Here is an 8,978-nt window from a genome sequence, read left to right on the forward strand (position 1 = left end):
AATTCATATAACAACTCAACCCATTAAATACGTGCTATGAAATGGGTCCACGACCATTTCGACAGGTCTAGACATTAAGTGGGCTCTATGTTTGCAAGTGGCTTCTGGCACTCTTATGAGCTTCAAGCTGATGGGCTTGCTCACAAATTTTTGTTCCGGCTCCTGCGGACTTGGGCCTCGCAGGTCTCGGGTGCGCATCTCCAGTTCTCTGCCAATCGGTGCGCGAGTTTTTAGGGCTTTCTGATATGGGCGGGAAAGTGTGGGGCGGGGGGGCGACGGGACGGTGCGCGCCAGCGAGGATGGCGAACCGGCCGATCAGCGAGATGGGACTGCCCAGGTCGATCGCCAGCGTCTTCGCCGCTCGCAACATCAGGACCGCCAAGGTCAGTAGATTCCGGCCTCCGAGCGCTTCATTCCGGTCTCCAAGCGCTTCATCCTTTTTGCGCCTTCGTTTCCCGATCCCCGCGGTCGGAGTTTCGGGCCGCGGATCGAAGATTTTGGGGAAGAGCTGAAAAATCCGAACTTGAATCCGTTGGCAGATGTCGTGCTTTGGACAGTGCCGAGCATTAGTCCATTCGTGTGATGATGAACTCTTTCTTCTTCCTGTGTGCTCCGGTTGGCTTGATTTTGTGATCCTTTGAAATTACTCCTCGTTGTTTTTTTTTTTTTACCTTTCCTGGATTTTGGGCAAGTGGCGTTTAAATTGCTTGGTGTGTTTTGCAGGACGCATTGTCTTTGACTGAATTCGACCTGATGGAGCTGGCGGACATGGGGTTGGCGGAAGTGACGTCAGCACTGGCGCACATTGGCGAGAGGGTGTCTCCCCCATGTCAAACTGTATGGCTACAAGCATCTAGCTTTGTTTGAATGATGAAATGTTGTGTCTCGGCTTTGCGACTTCACCTCGCGTTTTCGTTTCGGTTACCGTATGAGCGTCGCTCCTGTGATTGTAGGCACTGTCACTTTTGGAACAACGCGTTCAAAATGACCAATTGGCTGGTCATCTTCCGACGGGGCTCAAAGGTTTGGATGAAGCCTTATTTGGTGGAATTCCTTTCGGAGTTGTAACGGAGTTGGTCGGTCCTGCTGGAATTGGGAAAACTCAAGTACGATAGCTTGAATGGATGTGGAAACTTCATTCATCTTCTCGTTTTTTTTTTTCCTTTTTCAGTCACTCCTTATTGAAATTAAGAAGGGAAAAAAACAAATTCGGAGCAGAAGTACTTTCGTCCCACGAAGATGTTTTTATACTTAATGTTGATATTATCTGCTATTTTAACATGTAGAGAATCTTGTACCTATTCACAATTAATGGGAAACTTGCCAAACTTGTCTTCTAAACTGGCTTATAAATGTTGGTAACGAGAATAGGAAGTGTCTAGCTATTGCCTATCAGTATGACTTGCTTAAGTTGACTTCCCCCTTTTGTTCATTTTTCTCTCTTAGTTTTGCCTGAAGCTCTCATTATCGGCATCTCTGCCAACGCGTCATGGAGGTTTAGATGCCCAAGTTATATACATTGATGTGGAGTCTAAATTTAGTTCACAAAGGTAATTTAGCAATTTCTTTGTTTGACTTGGGGATTTATAAGACCTGTATATTTTCTAGAATGCGAGATATGATCAGATTGTGAAATTCACTTATCTCAGGCTGATAGAAATTGGGGCAAAAAGTTTTCCTGAGATTTTTCACATGAGAGGAATGGCACAGGAGGTATGCCTTATCATACATTCAATTTCTCTTCCCCTTTTTGGTTAGTTGCTTAATGTAACTATCATAGGTGTTCGGAACGTAATGTTCTTAAAAAAATTTAGCAGATGGCTGGTCGGATTCTTGTCTTGCGGCCAGCATCCCTTGCTGAATTTACTGAAAGGTGCGAACTTAAGCAGCATGGAAATGAGATTGAAGAGTAGTTGTTTTCTTGTGATGGCTATGAAGCGTGTCATAAGACAGTGGGTGGTGATATGCAGCGAATCAGAGACAGTCGGATGAAAATACGTGCTTACAAATGTAAAGACGAAGAAAGTATCTCATATCATTAACTGTTAGCAATGAAGTTTTGGCAGATTTCATAAAAAATATAAAAAAAATAATGAGGAAATAATTTCTGATTGTTCATAACTTGAGTACTTTCTTTCACATTGAAATGAGCTATTTGGATGTTCCTGGATATTGGACTAGTTCCCTGCGGAAATCAAAGTAATGATTCTCGATTTTGTCCTCCAATGTTGAAATCTTCCCATATTGGTTACTGTGAGAGTTCACATTTTATCGAGTACCTAGCTTCTCATATTTCTTCAACCAATATCTTTTTCATTTCATTTCTTTTGTGTCCTTGTCTTTTCAAGGAATGAGCTATATTGAATGTTGTTGTTGCATTTTTATTTGCTATTCTCTTTAAATCTCTGACGAGACTTCTCATAATCAATCTTATGTTTTCCATTACCAGTCTTCAGCAAATTAAAATTTTGCTGCTGGAGCGCCGTGTGAAGCTGCTAGTTATTGACAGCATGGCAGCTCTCGCTTCAGGGTAATTGTTTTTCCCTTTGGCCAGATAGGCTATGGAAGTTCATCCAAGGCAATCGTCTTTCTTTTGTCATGCATTCTTAAACCAGGTTTTGGATTTCAGTATCATATGAAGTTTCTGAGTTCCAATACTATGGTGTCCAGAACTTGTCAGCCCTTTGCTTTAAGAAATATTCTAAATTGGCGCGAATTTGTTGAGCCTTCAGAAATGTGTTGTCAGGGATAGTGGAGGAGGATGGAAGAAGATTTTAGTCTGTTATTCATTTTTTCCAAAATGTGATTTTAGAGGGTGTAGAACTTTGTGGAGCTCAATGTCGATTAAGTCCTATAGCCGTCTCAGAATCTCCAAAATGCAGAAAAATTAAGCATTAGCGACTTGATGTTAATTGTCCAGCGTTATTAGGGCGCCTCTTTGTCGCTTTATAGTTTATTTCGTATTGGCATTCGATTAAGGCAAGCGCTGTTAATTCATTCAGGGAATTTGAGCATGGAGCTTCCAAGATAAATCCATTGGGATGGCATATATCTTTTCTTAAGTGAGTTTTTCTGCACTGGTTTCATTTCATAAATTCTGGTCAAAATTCTGCTTAGTTGCTGGCTGTCTTTTACATGATCTTTTTAGGTCAGTCGCTGAATTGTCGAGAATTCCAATTGTAGTTACAAACCAAGTCAGATCTCAAAGCAGTGATGAAGCATGGCGCTATAATTTTCAAGGTATAATGATAATTTAGTACATGAAACTACTGCATCGTCTTTTTATAACTAGAGCCACAGGGTGTATTATGTGCAGTGGGGACAAGACGCCAAGATTTAGAGGACACTTCTAAGTATGATTCCCATCTAATTGCTGCTTTGGGTATTAACTGGGCACATGCTGTGACTATACGCCTCATACTTGAAACAATATCAGGTTTGCCCAACACTTGATATATTATTGCTACCCGAGGGTGCCAGGAGTCCCCAGTCCCACTCTTTTGCTGAGTTTTACTCATAAAAGTTGCTGCAGTAGGTGTATTTTCTTGAGGACTATGTTGATATGCTAATGATGTGAGAATAAGGTTTGAAAACCTTGTCGTGTTCTGCTGATAAAATTTTTGTGTGTGGACAAGATCTTCGTTGAGGTCCTTCTACCAACTATGAGGAGCAGACACCTCAGAGTGTTTGAATTGCTTAAAAGTCGCTCGATTCCACCCATTTATTGCTAAAACTTTTGTCCTTGTTTTGTCATGGAGGCGAAAGGTTTATAAAGGTGGCTAAATCTCCAATGTCCCCAGCGCTGGCTTTCCCATTTAGCATTACTTCATCTGGGATCTCATTGCTGAATGATGATGGAATAGAAGTGGCGGGGCAAGAGATAAGCACAATACATTGCCATGGTGAGTCACCATGACTTATTTCTACCTTTCAAAACCATCCTCTGTAGGAGGCTCTTGGTCCATGGCTTTGAGCTTGGACAGCTCTGATCCCACAGTGTCTATTATTCATTTTTTTTCCTTGCATGACAAAGCACTTATAAAAGCTTAGGATGTGTTTAGTTTGACTTGAAAATGTAACTTTCCTCCGTCCTCGCGAAATTAACTCTATTCGAACCTTGTGGAAAAATTACTCGCCATATAAACGTTTGTATGTTTTAAGAACTTGCAGTTACTTGATAATAAAACTTGATCCTCAAATGTTATAAGAACGTGTTAAAGCAAAAGGTAAAATAGAAATTGTCATCTTTTTAACATTTAAATGCGCATTGGAACCATTCTGCAGGCCACACTAACACAACTGTATGAAAACTTCTGCAGGCCACAGTGAGATTATCCATTCCGATACTCTGCAATTTCACAGACAGTGATGGATGTACAATCGGAAGCTGGTGATTGGTCTGCAGTCTGCAGGCATGTCTAACAAAAAGAAGTCTGTACTCTTTGCTATAATGTTGACGTGATTTGCTATCCATGTTGACTTAACAGTTGTATAAAGCCAATTAATATCTGCGAGCAGCATTTTTTCTCATCTCCGTATAACCCTATAAACTTGAATCTAAGTTTAAGGGAACAGCATGACAAAGAAAATCACCTCTCATGTATAGGCATATTTGCTAGCTCTATGATAAATTGTGTTCCTAACAAACAAGGGTAGCAGTTTGTTTCTGTAGATTAGCTTGGAAAGGACTCTGGCTTTCCTGGCTATGAAGCATTAACATGTTTCGATTTATGATGTGTAGGTATTTGGTAGTAACTGGATACGAGTTTGATATCCTTAATTTCTATCCTTTGCAGTCTCACCGTACTCATATTTGGTCATTTGTGACACCATGCTCTAGAAGCATGTCTATTGAAGTGTTTGGAACTTGGGATTATCTTTGTGTAGAACGAGTTCATGGCATGTCGTATCAGTCTGCAGTTTCACCATCCATAACGGATACGGCAGTGCATATAGAATGCACACACCTGATGGTGCAGTAGAATCTTGACGTCGGTATTCGTTTTTGTGACAATCATACTTCATTTATATTTGGTTGTCTGTTGGACTCCAATCCTACAGCTTTATTGCTTTCTCGAGATCTGAATGCTACATAATTCATCGTATATAACTTTGTTATTGTGTATTTTTCTGTTGCCGCTTTTGCAACCTAATATCGGTTGCAATACATTGTTGTGTATTTGTCATGGTCATCTGGGCAAAGATTGAGGATTTTTATGCCCATTGTTGTCATCATACTGTTTTGGGGCAAGGACAGAAAGTGGTCCTTCTTAGTTCCAATTTTTGCTTGAAATTTGATATCTCTTGTGCGAATGAAAACAATCAGATGTATTTTGTTCTATGTGTAGGGCCGAATCTGAGTGCTGTTATCTCCTACTTGCCTTGTTTACTGGCCAAGCATTGCACCCATGTAACCATCGAGGCCAAGTCCGATGACCCTTTAGCAGTTCTCGACTTCAGCCTGTCAATGTGTTGTGGCCCCAAGTACAGCAATTAAAATTGTCGACAAAACCAAAGCCTGTTATACGTCCCTAAGCGTTTGCATTCTTTATACGATCTCTTGAACTATCAGCAACATTACCTCGGCATGTTCTTCACCTAGATTCAGCATGAGCCAACTCTTTAATTTATTGTTTGTGGACACCGAGGAATGCGAGCTTCACATCGTATTGCTTGTTTTCTACTGAAGAAGCGAAGGAAATAGTCAACTTTCTCCTATGGTTTCTTTAAACAGGCAAGAATACAAATAGAAGCAGCCAGGCGTGACTAGTTTCTGGAGGGTTTTTTAAGTCGGCATTTGGGTACGTTCTGTGGAAGTTTCTTGCGGGTGCCACATTAGGTAACTTAGAGTTAGGACCATGTGATGTCTTCGCGAACCACCGATTTGTCAATAAGCCAGACCTTTTTTAAGGTAAGAACAAAGGAGAAACAAGGCATACACAGACCGCATGCGTCTGACATGTCCTTTGGATACGGTCGAGACAATCTAGGATTAAAGTAATCGAACCACGTGCTGACTCGGCTCTAATCGATCGGCTTCCTTCTGTTCATCGTCTAGTGTGGGCATCTTAATCTCCTCGAACTTCTGGTGCCTTTTTTATATACTAAAGAAACAAAAAGGTTGGGCACTCGCCCCCACTTGTGCCATTTATACAAATATTAACTTGTGCGCGTCGTACCTCGCCAAATCGCATGATACGACGTTTTTTCTAGACCCTTTTCGTGGTAAACCACGACATTATTATGTTGTTGCCGTTGCCTTTTTTCCCTTAATGCAACTTTGTTGTGATGGCAAGTAGAATCGATGTTTCATTGGTTTTCACGCCCTCTTTTCCTCCGGATCCCCGTTCTCCTAATCAATTTTAGCGGTGTAGGTCCGGGCTTTGCGCGTGAGAATCGAAACGAAAATGCCGAGGAAACGAAGACGCGCTGAAAATGATCATGCAAAGTTGCGCTTAATTGTCACTTCGCTCAATCGTTGCGAAGATTAGTACCATGCGGTCGATCCATCTAAAGACAGACTCGAAGTCATGGCCACGCAATGATTTTCTGTTCTAGTAGCGTCTAATCTCGACGAGTTGATAAACAAAGTGCTAGGACCCAGCCTGCCATTATTCTTTTCCAAGCCATTGGGCAAATCCCCCCACCCCTTTTTTTCTTGTTTAATTTAGCCCCCCTCCCACTTCTTTTTTGGGCCATTTCGCCTTCCCACTTTAATTTACTTGCATTATTTTAGTTCTTTCGAGAGCATGCCTTTCTCCCAAGTAACGTCACTCCTTTGGTCAGTGGTTTTGATGTAACGTGTTGGGAGTGATCTTCGTGAATTCCGACTTTTTGCAAAGGTTTCTTGAAATGCATTCCTATGTAGGGTATGCGAGCACAGTGAAACGAAAGATCTTGTTTGGTTTTAATTGGAAACGCATCGCACAAGACAACGCCCCGAGATCTCCTTTGTTTCCCCCCTTCAACAAAGTGTCCGATTTTAACTTGTGTCGAGACGGCAACGCTCGATATAGCATATTCTAATGTCCTCATTCATTTCGCCTCTTATAATACAGTTTAACCTCGTTCGAAATTAGTATCTTTAAGATCTTAAGAAACCTCAAGTTTGGTAGCCACACTTGATGTGAACTTTCGACTACATTAATTTAAGTAGGGACACTTATTGTGAACTTCCGAATGCATCAATTAAAATGGGTTTTTCTTAAATAATTAAAACGGGTTAGTTAAGTTAATAAAAACCCAATTAAAATCCCACACCTTAAGAAGCGTAAAGGTCTCTAGCTTTCGAGATTAACCAGATGCAATCATTCCAAAGTTTAATTTCTCGCAAGTTTATAATCCTAACATGGATAGCTCGCCTCGGTCGGACCGGAGAACCGGAATCAGTTTCCGCAGAAACCCGGCTCGGAATGCTACTTGATCGCTCTGCGAGGAAGAAAAACCCCCGTGGAAAAAAGGGTAGGAAAATCTTATACCATTTTCTCAAAGCAAAGAATCAGTACAAGATCATCAAATGGCGACAGAATATATAAACAATTTTTTCCAAAATGAATCATGGGCGTGGAGTGCAATGGAGTGCAACCCCGATCAAAATAGACCGCTCCTTAACCCGTCTTCGCACGGCATCACTCCAAAAAAGCAATAATTGCGGTTGACGGCAACGGGGGAAAGATCGCCCCCCCCCCCCCCCCATTGAAAAGAGAAACTCCAACTACCTTAATAATAATTTAAAAAATACCTTAAATAACTTAAACAAATATAATATAGTGGCCTCCAAATGGACAGCCTAGGAAGACTTTCCATGAATGGAGGTGGATCGTCCACGTCTCCCCAGGCATAAAAAACCTCGTACACAGTTTGCCGACAGCGGACGGACGTACCGGACAAGCCAAGGGGGGGGGGGAGGAGGAGGAGGAAGAAACGCGACTCCCCCACAACAACTTGCATGGGATTTTATCCCCTATTATAATACTACGCCCCGTGGGATCCACGTAGGAACCACGAATCATGATTAGCTATCATTCGTGGGAGAGCTTCATCATGTCGCATGTTGAACGAAAGCTTTCCTTTCCTTTTGTGGTTTTTTTTTTTTTGCCCTATTCTCTGGGGGCGTCGAAATGGTTGAATGACTTGAATCATAGGACGAGGTCCCGTGTGCCCCCTTCTTGGTTTTTGACTTTGCCATTGCCATCGGTTCATCTCGCCTCTGCTTTCTTCCCCCCACCGCCCCCATGCATCTTTTGCCTGTCGAAAAGGGAAAGAGTGAATTTGACAAGAGGCGAGTGACTTCCGCTCGGGGATTTCGGATCATCTCGCGGTCGCGTTGGGGCCCCTTTTTTAACGGATTATCTTCCAATGCTCGGATCGCGGCTTTTTGAATCCCGACACGGGCAGTGCTCAGACGACGTCGTGCGGCTGAATGATCGTTGGTTTTTTTTATTCATCTATGAAGCGTTGATATAATCTGGAATTTCAATTTTCATTGAGTATGCATCTTGATCTCATTCTAACCTTCTTCTTTTTTTTTTTTTTTTAGTCTTTTATGATTGGTATTTTCCAAAATGAAAACCTCTAAAAAAACCGTGTGAGTCAACACCAAGCGATTAACTAGGCGCAACTTTTTTTTGAAAAGGACATGCAGTTGTAGTTCGATCAAGTATAACTTCTGTAAATATAGTTCGCGCAAACTCCATCAATGCATATATTCTGAGAAAAATTGCCAGGGAAAAGACATATATAATAGCATTACGAAAAACTCTCAAACCTCGTGGAAATTCAAAATGTACATATTTCGTTTTTAGACAACTCGACTTTAAAAAGGGATGACTGTCGATGATTTCCCGAAGCGCGCTAAAATTTTAGGTTCTCTCCAGGGTTTGCAAGCAAAAACGTCACGGTTTTATTCGAAAAATTGTTTGTGTGGTGCAAGGCCATATGCCAATGAAGATCGTTATACTTTTTTACCAACACAGGGA

General features: G+C 41.7%; 1 protein-coding gene across 7 annotated transcripts; it reads left to right on the forward strand.

Annotated features, from left to right (window-relative positions):
* Window positions 1-268: 268 nt before the first annotated feature.
* Window positions 269-4,797, forward strand: LOC115670593 (DNA repair protein RAD51 homolog 2). Of its 7 annotated transcripts, none has more exons than XR_008816290.1 (12): window positions 269-383; window positions 724-837; window positions 954-1,106; window positions 1,447-1,550; window positions 1,650-1,713; window positions 1,815-1,873; window positions 2,450-2,530; window positions 3,003-3,062; window positions 3,149-3,240; window positions 3,293-3,436; window positions 3,766-3,902; window positions 4,320-4,332. XR_008816290.1 is itself a non-coding variant. In XM_056310258.1 (12 exons), exons 1-12 carry the CDS (start codon window positions 300-302, stop codon window positions 4,367-4,369), a joined length of 1,149 nt encoding a protein of 382 aa, XP_056166233.1. In that variant the 5' UTR covers window positions 269-299; the 3' UTR covers window positions 4,370-4,797. The 7 variants fall into 7 exon arrangements, 5 of the variants coding, with proteins under 5 accessions (XP_056166233.1, XP_030447751.2, XP_056166234.1 ...); XR_008816291.1 differs by having other exon boundaries at window positions 3,317-3,436; XM_056310258.1 differs by having other exon boundaries at window positions 3,759-3,902; window positions 4,320-4,797.
* Window positions 4,798-8,978: the final 4,181 nt, after the last annotated feature.

Source organism: Syzygium oleosum, unplaced genomic scaffold, assembly GCF_021117445.2.
Source record: "Syzygium oleosum isolate NSW1041296 unplaced genomic scaffold, Sole_v2.1 Sole_v2.03, whole genome shotgun sequence".
In the NCBI taxonomy this organism is placed as follows: domain Eukaryota; kingdom Viridiplantae; phylum Streptophyta; class Magnoliopsida; order Myrtales; family Myrtaceae; genus Syzygium; species Syzygium oleosum.

What these genes read in the sequence shown, in the direction of transcription:
- LOC115670593 (XM_056310258.1), top strand. Translation starts at nt 300, where the DNA reads ATGGCGAACCGGCCGATCAGCGAGATGGGACTGCCCAGGTCGATCGCC. An exon ending in CTTGCTGAATTTACTGAAAG is followed by an intron (nt 1,874 to 2,449) that starts GTGCGAACTTAA and finishes TTCCATTACCAG; the next exon opens with TCTTCAGCAAATTAAAATTT. An exon ending in TGGCATATATCTTTTCTTAA is followed by an intron (nt 3,063 to 3,148) that starts GTGAGTTTTTCT and finishes TGATCTTTTTAG; the next exon opens with GTCAGTCGCTGAATTGTCGA.